We start from the raw sequence: 15258 nt of genomic DNA, 5'->3' as shown, positions 1-15258 counted from the left end.
ATACATAATTTCAGGTGGTAGTTGTTGAGGATGAGCATGGAGGGCTTGGCAGCTGAGTAGGATGAGCTGCTGCAGTGTTTGGCAGCTGGGAATGTACATTAGGCAGATGATTTTGGATGGGTGATGCCTGATGGATAGCAATACAATAGTTAAGTCACTGAAAGACAACTCAGTTTCAAAGTTAAAAATCCAGTGAGATGAATGGGGCAGGTCAAATGGATGCTTCCTGCATACACAAAGACAACACTGCACTATTCCTATTTTCATGATTATCTTCACAATCTTAAGTGTTAGAAACAGCAACTTTTAAAATGAATCTGGAGCACAAGATGGCAAAGGTTGAAGTTTATAGCAGATTCTGTTGCTTTTGTTCCAGTAGTGCCTAAATCCTGTCTAACTGGGCTTTTTTCTTCCTTTCGTTCAACAGCTAAAAAGCAAGAGAACTTGAATCTTCCTCTGAGCAGGAAATTAATACAGGATCAAGGCCTTGTGCTACTGTACTGTGTAAAAACATAGTAAAAGACAGTCCCCATCTCAGAGAGCCTTCTAATCTAATTTAATACAAAACATAATGGGCCTGATTTTCATTTACACTAGGACTCTTTTATAAGGGGGCCTTAAAGCATAAATATATATGTGTTTGAGTGGTGTAAAGCCTGCCTTAATGAGAATCAGACCCATTAGGTCTTCTATTAAATTAGAAGACCTAATGGGCCTGATTCTAATTTACGCTCCGGCATCTTTACGCTACTCAAGCATAAATATATTCCATTTTAAGTCCCTTTTACACTTCCAAAGTAGAGGAGAGGAGTCTTTATAAATGAGAATCAGGTTCAGTTAGTGTTGCCAGTTTTGGCTGGACATATTCCTGAAGATTTCATCACAACAGTTTTTAATTAATCTTTCGTTCCTGGAGATTCCAGGACAATTCTGGAGGATTGGCAACCGTAGGTCCAATAAGTAGGTGGAAGAATGAGGGTAAGGGATATGTACATAGTCTGTGTTCAATTTGCAGGTTTTGAGTTGATTTTCTTTTAGATATAAAGAAAACAATTGCCAGCTATTGCTTGCTGGATCTAAGGATAGTGACAGAGGCAGAATTCAGATTATTTGTATAACTTGTGTGTTTCAAATCTTTTAATTATTTAGGTGAAACGTCAATTTTGGATTACTGTGCTTTCCAAAATGTAGATGATTTTTAATCTAACAGTTGTATTAAGGCATTTTCTGAAATGGTTATCATCTTTACTCAACCTTGATTACAAACATTTTTTTCTCCTGGATAATTTTGAAATCTTTATAGAAGAGATTTTGTCAGCATGTGTTACTTACCAAATGCTATCTTTACTTCCGTGTTTAGGTCCTATAATATTAACAAGGTGGCAACCCAGGCTGTTGAAGAGATCCTTAAGATTGGTGAGTTGACAGCACACACAGCATTACATGTTAATTTTATCTCCAGATGATCCTGTCTAATTGGGTCCTTTTCTTCCTTTGGTTCAACAGCTAAAAAGCATGAGAGCTTGAATCTTCCTTTGAGCAGGGAACTAATACAGAAAGGTTAGTGAAAATGACGACTTTTTTAGTAGTTTTATAGCATTTTTTAAATAATTCATATTGGTTGTATTCTATTACTTAACAATTACAGCACTTAAAAGTGTTTCGTTACACTAAACAGTAGTTTTTCCTTAAGCGGAAGCACATATAATAAAATGTACTATATCATCTGCAATTCAAGAATCTGTATACTTTAATGTGTAATAGGCATAAATATTTTGGTAGAGAATTTCAGCTCTTTACAATTGAGAACTGATACTTTGAATAATGGTTCTGAACTGAGAGCGCCACTCAGTGGTTAGTCATTCAGTGGAACTGTAATGACTCCTCCTGTAAAGATATGTTTTTCATTCTAACTGGGCACTTTTAAAAATCATAAATGCTGTCTAAACAGTTTGATAGTGGAACTGTTCCTCTGCTTGGAATGTGCAACCTTGAGAATTACTAACTCCTCTAGAGAAAGTGTTGATCCAATTTTTGTACTTACAGTAACAAATGAATATAATGACTCCCTGCTGTATAGTCCAGAAGAACCAAAGATGTTTTTCAGTATTCGAGAGCCTATTGCAAACCGGGTTTTTTCAAGTAGTCTGCAGCGTGGGTTCTTTTCAAAGTAAGTATTGCCTATACATGTAATTGAACACTTAATGTTTAACTAATATGTAAAATAAAATAGGTAGCCTGAGAGCTTGACTTGTGATTGATACTCAGGTTTCTGAGTCCAAACTGAGTTGGAAGCAAGTGTCCTCCTTTCTCTTAGATGCTTTCAGGACTAATTGAGCAGACCAAGGAAAGAATTTCACTTCACCTGAATAGATCACATGAGATGGGCAAAAATATAAACAATATTAAACTGAACAAAACTAGGGAGTTTACTCAACATGCTGAGGTCTAAATGTGATCGAGGCCCCCCAGAAATAGTAGTAGAGGAAAACTGTTTAAGGAGGAAGCTTTTGATATGGGATGAGTTCTTAACAATTAATGTTCTCCACCATTTGTTTATTCTGTATTGGAGACATTCTCTTTGAGTATAAATTTACACTAGGTTTGTTTGGTACAAAGTTAAAGATGGGACAGTGGAGAGGTAAAATGCTGGATAATCTCATTCCAATTTAATAGATTAAGCCTTGAAATTGCACCCCCCACCCCAAAGTAAGATTGCTTTGTTTCTATGAAATTGTGACTTTTGGAAAGATAGTCACCCTCAATAAAGGAGGTGAGTCACGGTTTCCTTTCTCCCAGCAATAGACACCATTCATACAGCCTTTAAAACAGATTTTTGGTCAATGTGACATTTTTTAAAACTTATTTTTTATTAATACCACTCTCACTTTCTACACGTTCTGAAGGATAAACCCCAACAGTTGAATTCCTTTTCATTGTAAAGGTAAGTTAACTGGAAGAATATGATAGTGGCAATGTCTGTTGGTGTTTTGTTCAGTATTAGAAGAGGGTGCTTCTAGAAAATGTATAGGTAAAGTTTTAGCTTAAAATACGTATAGTCAAACTCATTTAATATTGATAGTAATCAGCTAGTTCTACATAAGGGATTTTCCAATAAGCAATATTACCTTCAAGCTTGCACTTCTTTAGCGGTAAAAGGCAAAATCATGGCCATCTGCCCTCATCTGTTTCGCATACAATGAAGAATGTGTAAACCTTTCACCTTGTTTGAAAATCACTAGTGCTGCTAATTAGAAAAACTGAAATTGCTTGTGCTGTATGCAATGACAAATTGATGTTCATGACTTTAATTGGACATCAAATAGGTAGCATTGTGCTGAACAGGCTCATGTTCCATGGAGTTTTGTAAGAAATCTTTCATTAAGCAAGTCAGTATTAAATGGGTTTAATTGTAGCTTCCTTTCAAAACTTAACTGAGCTACGGCATTCTCATTATTTGAACATGTGGGCTGTCTTTCTTTTCTAGCAGATAGTGTAATTCTGGCTGGATGGCATTTGGATGGCTACTTTCATCCTTCATGTAGATTCCTTCCCTCTCCTAAGCAAAGTGCTAATACTGTATATTTTTTACTGTTTAGTACAGTTGGAAGTTCTTTGGAAAAGATGCTTGAAGAATAGTGCATTCTTTCAGTGGGATTCTGTGTGGATGGGGACAGGGTGGATTGATTTTAAATAATTGATTTTTAACCTTGTTTTGCATTTGTACTTATTTTCCTCAAGTGTGGTTGATTCTTAGTGGTTGGTTTGCAATTAAATACAGCCTTTACACTAAATTTAGTATTTCTTTTTGCTAACTAGGAACATACAATTATATCTATATACCTTTTTATATAGCTTATTTTACACTTATTAGGATTATTCATTTTCAATTTTTTAATTACATTGCAAAATGAATGATAGGTTTCTTATTTACTAAATCAGTGGTTTTCAACCTGTGGTTCGCAGACCTCTGGAGATTCTAAGATTTCCAAAAGGGTCTGAAGTGGCCTTATAAGGCAGTGTAAGGGTCTGCAAATGAAAAAAGGTTGAAAAATACTGTATTAGATGGTTAATTATTTTACTTGTGATGTGCCATCTATTTGGATGGAAATTCAAATTCAATTAATGTACAAGCCCAGACGTAAAATGATTTTATTAGTTAAATAAAACTTCTTTAAATGTGCTAGATACATACATTTTATGATAAAACATGTTTTGATAAGAAAAAAGTTGGCATTTAAAACTGATTTATTAAAGCAAGTATCTGTATGAAGTGAATTGAACAGATTGTTTCTGGTCACTATGTCCTTCAAGATTTTAGAACTGGTAGATTTCATCCTCTCATCTAGTTTTTATTTGTAGATTGGAAGAGGAAAACAAGCTTTCCTGCTTTTCTAACTCCCAATTAGTGTCTCAACATTGGATTAGGCAGTCATTTAATTGAACTAGTTGAATAAACTGAAATAAAGAAAATATTCTTTCTGTATGTACAGAAGAGGTTGCTGCTGTCAAAAGCTAGTTCTGCAGTTCAACAATTTGATTCCTTCTCTTGACCCAGTGACTTCCACCAGTTCAGTTCTTTTACTTTAACACTTGCCAGCAAACATATACTGCTTAATATTTTTTATTTAATTTAAATTATTTTACTAGATTATAGTAAGTTTAGGCCTTAAAGTAGGCTGTCGGTTTCAAGTGTAATTTTAAATAGGTTTATTTTTTGAAAAACAAACTTTATTTTAAAATAAACTTATTTAATTTAAATTTTAAAAAATCTATTTTTATCGACCCTGGCTTGGGATGTTTTTTCTGATTTACTAACACATAAAACAAAAGGGGCTATTCAGTCTATTAGAACTAACCCCTTGTCCAAAACTGTGGTATAGCGAAGTAGTGTATTTTCTAATTATTTTATAGGAAATCTGAGTGTAACACTTGTTCAAGACACTTGATCACTTGTCTCTTTTTTGCAGGGTTTGTGTCCGGTCACGTTGTTGGGATGCCTGTATGGTGGTAGATGGAGGAACTTCTTTTGAGTTTAATGATGGGGCAATAGCTTCAATATTGATCAATACAGAAGATGCATTGCGCACTGTTTTGCTAGAAGAATGAAGAAATTTAATACAGTCTGTTGAAATCCTACTAAATCCTGCACCTGGAAAAGGGAATCACTGCAGAGATAGACAGTACATCAGAATGCTGCATTATTTTAAGTTGGAAAATTTGCTTCTCTTGATGCAAGAATATTGAGAAGAGACCTGAAATCATTTCCCATTCCTGGGATGGGGAAATCTTGGAAAAAAACTGTTTTTGAGCTTTATTGCACCTGACACAAAGGAAATGTATCTAACTTCAGTGAAATGTGATTTTTTTTAACCTTTTAAGATGAATGTGACAGAACACTTTTTAAAAAAAATTAGGTAGATGGGTTCAAATGAAATAAAGTGGTTAGCCTTGAATATTCAACTGTACAGTTTTTTTAATAGCAGTCTGGAACTGAATGAACCAGACACCTCAATCCTGCATATACTTTTACAGGAAAGTATGGTAAGATTCACTGAGTTGATGCAAGCATAAAGAATAGACTTTGGAAAATAAATCCTGATGTTGGCCTAACTGAAATGGAGATTTTTTGTGTACCCTCTTCAAACTTTTATAACACTACTTTGTGGTATGGTTTATGGTAAATCTTTCTCCTCTTCCAGTGATTTTCTACTCTTTTGGTATCTACTTGAGGATGGGTTGGTTTTTTTTTTGGAAAATGTTTGTTCCGGTGACTAGAAAAACTCATTTATTTTGAGTGAGGTAACTCTTCCCTATGTTTCATCTGAAATCTAGATTTTTGTTGTTGTTGTTGCCTGCTATAAATCTACTTTTTAATACAAATTATTTTAACTACAGTAAATTATGTTGCTTCAATTAATATATTAACTGGCCAACAAGTGTTCTGTCAGACAGTTGAAAAGAATGGTATAGAATTATATAGTTTGGGTTTTAAAAAGAGCGATAGTTGGTGTTAGTAAGTAAAATGACTTGGTTTTAAATTGAGTACTTGATCTGCTTCATAGCTATACTTCTGAAGATGCAGAGAAATCACATACCATTCTTTTTGTATGCCAAACACGTATGGGAGACATAAGGGTCTAATGGATGGGATCCAGGATTAACCTCTGTACCTCTTTTCCCCATTTTTAGAATGGAGCTAGCATTTTGAAGGGAAATTAAATACTTTGATATTTATGCATAAAGAGCCCTATATAAGTTCTAAATTATTCTGCTGACACTCTCAACTGACTGTGACCAATTTATGCTTTTGATCCCATACACACAACTTCTTTATGCAGATAAGTATTTAAGCACGTGTCTGCAAAAGAAAAAAGCCCACTGTTATCCACAGAAACTGTAAGCAACTTTATGATCATCTCGGGAAAGGTGGTGTGTTGAGTAGCATGTGGATTGCAGGGCAGAATTGGGCAAAACTAAGATAACAGTTTGAATTTTGTAAAAGCAGCAAAGAGTCCTGTGGCACCTTATAGACTAACAGAAATATTGGAGCATGAGCTTTCGTGGGTGAATACCAACTTGGTTGGACATGCATCCGACGAAGTGGGTATTCACCCACGAAAGCTCATGCTCCAAAGCTTCTGTTAGTCTATAAGGTGCCACAGGACTCTTTGCTGCTTTTACAGATCCAGACTAACACGGCTACCCCTCTGAAGTTTGAATTTTATGTATGTGACTTAATAGCAACAAAAAGGGTTTATTTCTACTGTAGAATGAACTTTTATTTCAGACATTATTCTTCAAATGATTCTTGTTTGAAGATATTTATACTGCAGATTTACTCAGAAGTTCTAATGGCAGTCAATGTATTTATTGTTTAGATTTTGAAATGATAAACTCTTACTTTACAGGTGGAGCAAGTAGATAAACGATTTTACCCTTATCAAATAAGTAGTTTAAACAACCTTATTTTCTCTGTACTCAGCATGAAAAGTTAAACTCCAATTAAATGTTAAGAGGAAGAGCCCTGAGATGGTTAAACCAGTAAAGCCGTTATAATGAGATCAGTTATAGTTACAGGTTTATGCATACTTTAGATATCTTTTCTTTTTTTAAAAAAAAATTGCTGTAGTCCGAAATGTGGCATAAATGTCTATTTGAAAGCTCTTTGGGCTGCAAGTGGGAAGGTGGAATCAAAATAAGCTCTTTTGAAACTACTGGGTTTTACTGTTACCAAACTGATGCTCTTCTACATGTCTAATGCAAAAAATCTGCAAATTTGTTCTAAAAGTGAATGTTAGTCCACATTGTGGATTAATCCCTTTTTTTAACAGAGAGATGTACTGTGCAGGAACCAGAGTATTCCAGTAAATTCATTGTTATGTAAAAAATAATCCACCTTTCAACAGTAGTTTTTGCATTCTGTCAATGGATAGGTTGTTTTGGCAAATATCCACTGCTGCTGATTGAAGTGCTGCAACTCCTCCATGTAAATATGCACTTTAAATGCACTAACCCCAAAATAGGCCTTTTAAGTATTTAAATACCTTTTAAGAACACTTTATTTGTATGGTGTTTAAACTAAAGTTAATCAAATAATATGATTTAACTTAAGGACACTGAAAGGTAGGGCAAAAACTACATCTTCCGCTCAGCAAAAATTGTGAAGACTCTCCAAACAAGTAAGGATAGATATCATGTGCTGTAATATTTAGAACAGGGATGGATTAAACAAAATGATGGGTTTTTTGCTTTTGAGTTTCAGACCCTTAAGTTGAGAATGCTGTGTCTTAAAGGCAACACTGCCAAGTAGTATAATTCCAGTCTTGGACCTGCTTTTAAGATTTGGTATGAAATATCAATTGGATTCATAAGTATTAAAAGAAAATTACGAAATAAGTTTGTGGACCTGAACCGCTCTTTTGTGCCCTCTACTGGCTTTGTAGCTGAAGTTAATCACTTACTGTATTTCTGCTGCTCTTGGTGCTGGTGCACAGACCAAAGTAATGAGATGGAACTGCTAGTTTGTGCTCAGTAGAAATACTAGCATGGGGTCAAAAATCCACATTGGACAAATCAGTAGGAAGAGCTCATGCCTATTTTATAAATTAAGTGTAAAATCCTTTTAAAATTTGGTAAATTCTAGTGTTTATAAAGGAATGTAATATAAGGCTACGTCTACACTACCCACCGTATCGGCGGGTAGCGATCGATTTTTCAGGGATCGATATATCGCGTCTCATCTAGACGCGATATATCGATCCCCGAACGCGCTTATATCGATTCCGGAACTCCACCACCGCGAACGGCGGTGGCGGCGTCGATATGGAGAGCCCCGGAGATCGATCCCGCGCCGTGAGGACGGGTAAGTTATCGATATAAGATACTTCGACTTCAGCTACGTTATTCACGTAGCTGAAGTTGCGTATCTTATATCGATTTTTCCCCTTAGTGTAGACCAGCCCTAAGCCACTTATATTCTACGATATAGTCTAGGATACTTTTTATGACAGAAGTCAACACAATCTAACTGCTTTGTCCATCCAAACTGGCATTAACTCCAAAAAACAAAGCTATTTCAGCAACCTGCTCAATCCAGAACTTTTCAGTTAAGCAATAGTTAACGCCCCTTAACATTTTGCTAAACTAAAATTTGACATTCTTTGCTTTTAAAAAAAAACAGTGGTATGTTGATACATACGTGTAATAAATGAAATCTGGAGAGATACATGAAACTGTTTCACACCTTGTACTTATCTGTATCTTTTGTGTTGAAAGTGCTCTTTAAAATATTTATTGAAATCTTTTGACTTGCTATGCAGTTTTTTCAGTGTTTGTTAGTATTTGGCTAAGCAGGAAACATTTCTTTGGAGCAGGGATGTGGAACCTTTTTTCAATCAGGGGCCACTGACCCACAGAAAAAATCAGTTATGGGCTACACACAGCCCCGTGGGGGGTGCGGAGGCTCAGGGCGTCCCTCCCCACAGTGGGGTGAGCCGACGCTTGCGGCTCCAGCGGGTGGAGGCTCCGGGCTTCCCCTAGGCTCTGAGGTGGGGCCAGAAATGAGGGGTTCAGGGTGTGGGAGGGGACTCTGGGCTGGGGAAGGTGGTTGGGGTGGGGGTGCAAGGTCTGGGAGGGAATTAGAGTGCAGGAGGGGCTCCAGGCTGGGGAAGGGGGTTGGTGTGCAGGAGGGGGTTATGACCTGGGGCAGGGGATTTGCAGGGTCCAGCTGGGTGGCACTTACCTCAGGTGGCTCCCAGTCAGTGGCACAGCGGGGCTAAGGCAGGCTCCCTGCATGCCCTGGCTCTGTGCTGCTTCCAAAAGCGACTGCCATGTCCAGCCCCTAGGCAGAGGGGCCAGGTGGCTCTGCATGGTGTGCGCTGCCTGCCCCCCGCAGGCACTGCCCCCACAGCTCCCATTGGCTCTGGTTCCTGGCCAATGGGAGCTACGGAGCCAGCACTGGGGGCGGGAGCAACTTCCCTGATTGCTCCTGTGCATGGGGGTTGCAGGGACATGCTGTCGCTTTCAGGAGCTGTGCGGTGCTGACTAGACTTTTAACAGCCTGGCAATCCTAGCTTCCCTCCACAGCAGGAAAAGGGAGACACACCGAGGCTTGGGGCTTCCGAACTGTGGCATGGAGACTTGCCGCGGGCCTCATGAAATTAAGCAGTGCACCGAACTGGTCTGTGGGCCATATGTTCTCCACCTCTGCTTAAGGGGATCTACACAGAACTTAAAAGGGAAACGGCGGCTGGGGCTTGAAGGGTTTCCTCTGCGTCGCCGGGATGTGCAACTGCACACCGCATCATAGTAACTCTAACTCAGGAACCAATCCATGCAACAAACCTCAATGCCGACCCTGCCCACATATCTACACCAGTGACACCATCACAGGACCTAACCAGATCAGCCACACCATCACCGGTTCATTCACTTGCACATCCACCAATGTAATATACACCATCATATGCCAGCAATGCCCCTCTGCTCTGTACATCGGCCAAACTGGACAGTCCCTACATAAAAGGCTAAATGGACACAAATCAGATATTAGGAATGGCAATATACAAAAACCTGTAGGAGAACACTTCAATCTCCGTGGACACACAATAGCAGATTTAAAGGTAGCCATCCTGCAGCAAAAAAATTTCAGGACCAGACTTCAAAGAGAAACTGCTGAGCTTCAGTTCATCTGCAAATTTGACACTATCAGCTCAGGATTAAACAAAGACTGAATGGCTAGCCAACTACAAAAGCAGTTTCTCCTCCCTTGGTGTTCACACCTCAACTGCTAGAAGAGGGCCTCATCCTCCCTGATTGAACTAACCTCGTTATCTCCAGCCTGATTCTTGCTTGCATATTTATACCTGCCTCTGGAAATTTCCACTACATGCATCTGACGAAGTGGGTATTCACCCACGAAAGCTCATGCTCCAAAACTTCTGTTAGTCTATAAGGTGCCAACAGGACTCTGATGCATGGACATGTGACTTGCCCAGGTGACTCCAGAACTCCGTCTCGGAGCTGGATTTGCATAGGAGTGGGGTCTCCACCCAGAAGAGAGAGTCTATTTAAACCCGAGACACCCCTCCATTTTGTCTTCAGCTGGCTAAAGAAGGAGCCTCTCCACCCCCGAGGATACTTGAAGAAAACTGGAACAAAGGACAGTAACTACAGGGGGTGTGAGTGATTGCTGGACCCAGGCTAAAAGGAGATTAGTCTGTAAAAAGGGAGCATTCTGGAACTGGTGAGGATCTTATCTGTATTCAGTTTGATTAGACATAGATTTGCGCATTTTATTTTATTTTGCTTGGTGACTTACTTTGTTCTGTCTGTTACTACTTGGAACCATTTAAATCTTACTTTCTGTATTTAATAAATTCACTTTTTACTTATTAATTAACTCAGAGTATGTATTAATACCTGGGGGAGCAAACAGCTGTGCATATCTATCAGTGTTATAGAGTGTGAACAATTTATGAGTTTACCCTGCATAAGCTTTATACAGGGTAAAACGGATTTATTTGGGTTTAGACCCCATTGGGAGTTGGGCATCTGAGTGCTAAAGACAAACACACTTCTGTGAGCTGTTTTCAGATAAACCTGCAGCTTTGGGGCAAGTAATTCAGACCCTTGGTCTTTGTTGGAGCAGATGGGAGTGTCTGGCTCAGCAAGACAGAGTGCTGGAGTCCTGAACTGGCAGGGAAAATAGGAACAGAGGTAGTCTTGGCACATCAGGTGTCAGCTCAGAGGGGGTTTCTGTGATCCAACCCATCACACTCCCTTGGCTCTATTATCCCATCCCTGGATCCGGGGGATTGGTACACTGCCCTCGATCTGAAAGACGCATACTTTCACGTCGCCATTCATCCTGCTCACCTGCGGTTCACCATAAACCAGCACCATTACCAGTTTACGGCCCCAGGTGTGTTCACGAAATGCATGTCAGTAGTGGCAGCCTTTGCAAAAGAAAAATGTGAGTATACCCATACTTAGATGACTGGCTCCTTGCGGGTCAGTCCAAGGAGGAGGTCCACTCCCACCTGGCAATGGCACTGGACGTATTCCACAGGCTAGGTCTCCTAGTCAATGTGCCCAAGTCCTCCCTGATACCCACACAGAGGCTGGAGTTCATCGGGGCAGTCCTGGACACAGTACAGGCGCAAGCGAGCCTCCCAGAATCCAGATTTCTGGCCATCCAGCATGCCACATACTCAGTGCTGAGGTTCCCCACAACCACGGCCAGATGCTGCCTGCAGCTCCTAGGACACATGGCGGCGTGCACCCACGTGGTCCAACACGCTCGTCTGCATCTCAGGACTTTGCAATTGTGGCTAGCCCAGTCTTATTGCCCCGGCAGAGACCCCTTGGACCTTGTAGTGACAGTCCCTGCCCAAGTATTGGACTTCCTGCGCTGGTGGCTCAATCAGCAGGTAGTTTGCGAAGGGATCCCCTTCTTTGCACCACAGCCCACTCTGACACTGGTAACAGACGCGTCAGACCTCGGCTGGGAAGCACATTTGGGGGACCTATGGATGCAGGGTTTGTGGTCCAGGGACGAAATGTCACTCCACGTCAACGTAAAGGAGCTCAGGGCAGTTCACCTAGCCTACCAGGCCTTTCACGCTACTTTGGAAGGGCACAGCGTGACTGTTCTGACAGACAACACCACCGCCATGTTCTATATAAACAAGCAGGGCGGAGCCCGTTCCTCTCCCCTTTACCAAGAGACCCTTCTTGTATGGGACTTTTGTATAGCCCGCTCAGTGCACCTTGTAGCATCATACCTTCCAGGGGAGCGAAATGAGCTGGCGGACCGCCTCAGCAGGTCGTGCCAAATGCACGAATGGATGATGAGATCGGATATCCTGCATTTGATCTTCCAGAACTGGGGATTTCCCCAAATGGACCTCTTTGCCACCAAGGACAACAGTCAATGCCCACAGTTTTGTTCTTTCCAAAACCACAGTCCAGGCTTAGTCGCAGATGCCTTCGTGATCCCTTGGAGCATGAGTCTGAAGTACGCCTTTCCACCGCTCCAGCTTATCCACAGAGTCCTCCTCAAGGTTTGCAGGGACAAAGCGGCGATGATTCTCATCGCACTGGCTTGGCCCCGCCTACATTGGTTTACGACTTTGCTGGAACTGTCAGTGGCCGCCCCAATTGCCCTGCCCCTGCACTGAGATCTCATCATGCAGGACCGCGGGTGCCTGCTCCACCCGAACCTGCTACCACTACATATAATGGCGTGGAAACTCTGTGGTTGAATGCTATGAAGAGTCAGTGCTCCCTTCAGGTGCGACAAATTCTCCTCGGTAGTAGGAAGCCTTCCACTAGGGCGACATACCTTGCTAAGTGGAAGAGGTTCTCCTGCTGGTGTGAACCAAAGCACATACAGCCTCTACAGGCCTCTGTTCCAGTCATACTGGAATACCTACTGCACCTCAAACATCAAGGTCTCGCCCCCTCCTCAATTAGAGTGCATCTGGCTGCAATTTCAGTGTTTCATCCGGGGGAGTCTGGCATTCGGTGTTTTCCAACCCCATGGAAGCCCAGTTCCTCAAGGGACTGGAGAGGGTGTTTCCTTACTCTCACCCACCGGTCCCTCCCTGGAACCTTAACCTGGTCCTGACCAAACTCATGGGACCTCCTTTTGAGCCCCTAGCCTCTTGCTCTTTCACTCACCTCTCCTGGAAGGTGGCGTTTTTGGTGGCCATTACGTCTGCAAGGAGGGTGTCAGAACTGAGGGCCCTCACTTCGGAGCCCCCTTGTACAGTTTTTTATAAGGACAATGTGCAACTTAGGCCACACCCTAAATTCCTCCCTAAAGTAATTTTGCAATTTCATATGGGACAGGACATTTGTTTGCCAGTGTTCTTTACCAAACCATACACGGACCCGAGTCACCGTAGCCTGCATACTCTAGATGTCCGTAGGGCCCTGGTGTTCTATCTGGAGCAAACTAGATCTTTCCGCAAGTCGACTCAGTTGTTCGTCGCCATTGTGGAGAGAACGAAAGGGCTTCCGGTCTCGGCCCAACAGATTGCATCCGTGCATGCTATGAGCTTGCCAAGATGCCAGCCCTGGCGATCACGGCCCACTCAACTAGAGCTCAAGAGTCCTCCACAGCTTTCCTGGCACAGGTTCCGCTCCAGGAGATCTGTAGAGCAGCCACCTGGTTGTCAGTGCACACATTCACTAAGGGAAAAACTTTCCGACGTCCGTGCACACCTAATGTATAATGGACGTGAACAACACATCTTGAAGAACAACAGTTACGAAAAGGTAGGTAACCGTTTTTTCTAGTTGCAGACATAGAACATTGTACTCTGATTCGGTAAGTTCTCAAGCCAAGCAGTTTAAGGCCAGGTTAGTTCAGAAATTAACATGCAGAAGCGTTGTTTTGGTTTTATGTACGTCGCACTTTGTGCTAAACTGATGATGTCCCAGCATAGTAGTTGTGTGGGCAAGCTGTACTGGTACAGCCTTTTGGTAATTTTCTTCTTGCTATGAGTTGTGTAGTGGTCAGCAACTACTGTGTTAGATATTAGTGGTTACCCTATTAAACCTATATTGTGGAATCTGTCTCAATGCACACTACCTCTGAATGACCTGCCTTTAACTATAAGGCCTTAAGAACATAATTGTGTGTGTGTATGTGTGTGTGTGTGTGTGTAAATATAATATATATATCTATCTCCTTACATGTTATCTGCATATACATGTCAGAAAGACTGAGGATCAGTGTGAACACAGTCTTGTGGTAGACAGGTGGTACTCAGTGAACTAGAATGTACAGACCTGACCCAGGGGATCCCTGTAACCCTTATGCATACCGGTGCCCTCTGCCAGTCAGCATGAACTTTTAGGGGTCACTGACTGGAACCACTGGCAAACCAAGAAATTAAGGTAAAACTTTACTAAATCAGAACATTGAAAGAACTGCATAAGATAGCTTAATCCAATATGGTGATTATAAATGTTTCAGAGTGGTAGCCATGTTAGTCTGTATCAGCAAAAACAACGAGGAGTACTTGTGGCACCATACCCGCCGGGTCGACGCGGAGAGTTCGACTTCTTGGAGTTCGAACTATCGTGTCTAATCTAGACGCGATAGTTCGAACTCTGGACGCGCTCCTGTCGACTCCGGAACTCCACCACCGTGAACGGCAGTGGCGGAGTCGACGGGGGAGCCGCGGACTTCGATCCCGCGGCGTCAGGACGGGTAAGTCAGTCGAACTAAGGTAGTTCAACTTCAGCTACGCTATTCACGTAGCTGAAGTCGCGTACCTTAGTTCGACCCCCCCCCAGTGTAGACCAGGCCTTAGAGACTAACAAATTTATTTGGGCATAAGCTTTCGTGGGCTAGAACCCACTTCATCAGATGCCTGGAGTGGAAAATACAATAGCAGGTGTGTATATATACACATAGTACATGAAAAGATGGGAGTTGCCTTACCAAGTGGGAGGTCAGTCTAACGAGACAATTCAATACCAAGGGAGGAAAAATCACTTTTGTATCACATTGGTAGATGTGCAGGTGAACGAGCCCGATTGTGTGGCTGATGTGATTAGGTCCTATGATGGTGTCCCTTAAATAGATATGCGGACAGAGTTGGCCCCGGGGTTTGTTGCAGGGTTTGGTTCCTGGGTTAGTGTTTTTATTGTGTGGCGTGTAGTTGCTGGTGAGTATTTGCTTCAGGTTGGGGGGCTGTCTGTAAGCGAGGACTGGCCTGTCTCCCAAGGTCTGTGAGAGTG

General features: G+C 41.6%; 1 protein-coding gene across 2 annotated transcripts in view; it reads left to right on the top strand.

Moving 5' to 3' along the window:
- Positions 1-5614, top strand: part of NADK2 (NAD kinase 2, mitochondrial) — a 56034-nt gene extending 50420 nt beyond the window's left edge. For both annotated transcript variants that reach the window (XM_045021725.1, XM_045021724.1), the window contains exons 9-12: positions 1361-1416; positions 1507-1560; positions 2047-2170; positions 4971-5614. In XM_045021725.1, coding sequence (XP_044877660.1) covers positions 1361-1416; positions 1507-1560; positions 2047-2170; positions 4971-5109 — 373 coding nt within the window. In that variant the 3' untranslated portion in view covers positions 5110-5614. The remainder of the gene's footprint in view (positions 1-1360; positions 1417-1506; positions 1561-2046; positions 2171-4970) is intronic.
- The last annotated feature ends 9644 nt before the right edge of the window (positions 5615-15258 follow it).

Source organism: Mauremys mutica, chromosome 6 (assembly GCF_020497125.1).
Source record: "Mauremys mutica isolate MM-2020 ecotype Southern chromosome 6, ASM2049712v1, whole genome shotgun sequence".
In the NCBI taxonomy this organism is placed as follows: Eukaryota; Metazoa; Chordata; order Testudines; family Geoemydidae; genus Mauremys; species Mauremys mutica.
The sequence above is the reverse complement of the archived record's forward strand: the minus strand, read 5'-3'. Positions and strand labels throughout refer to the sequence as shown.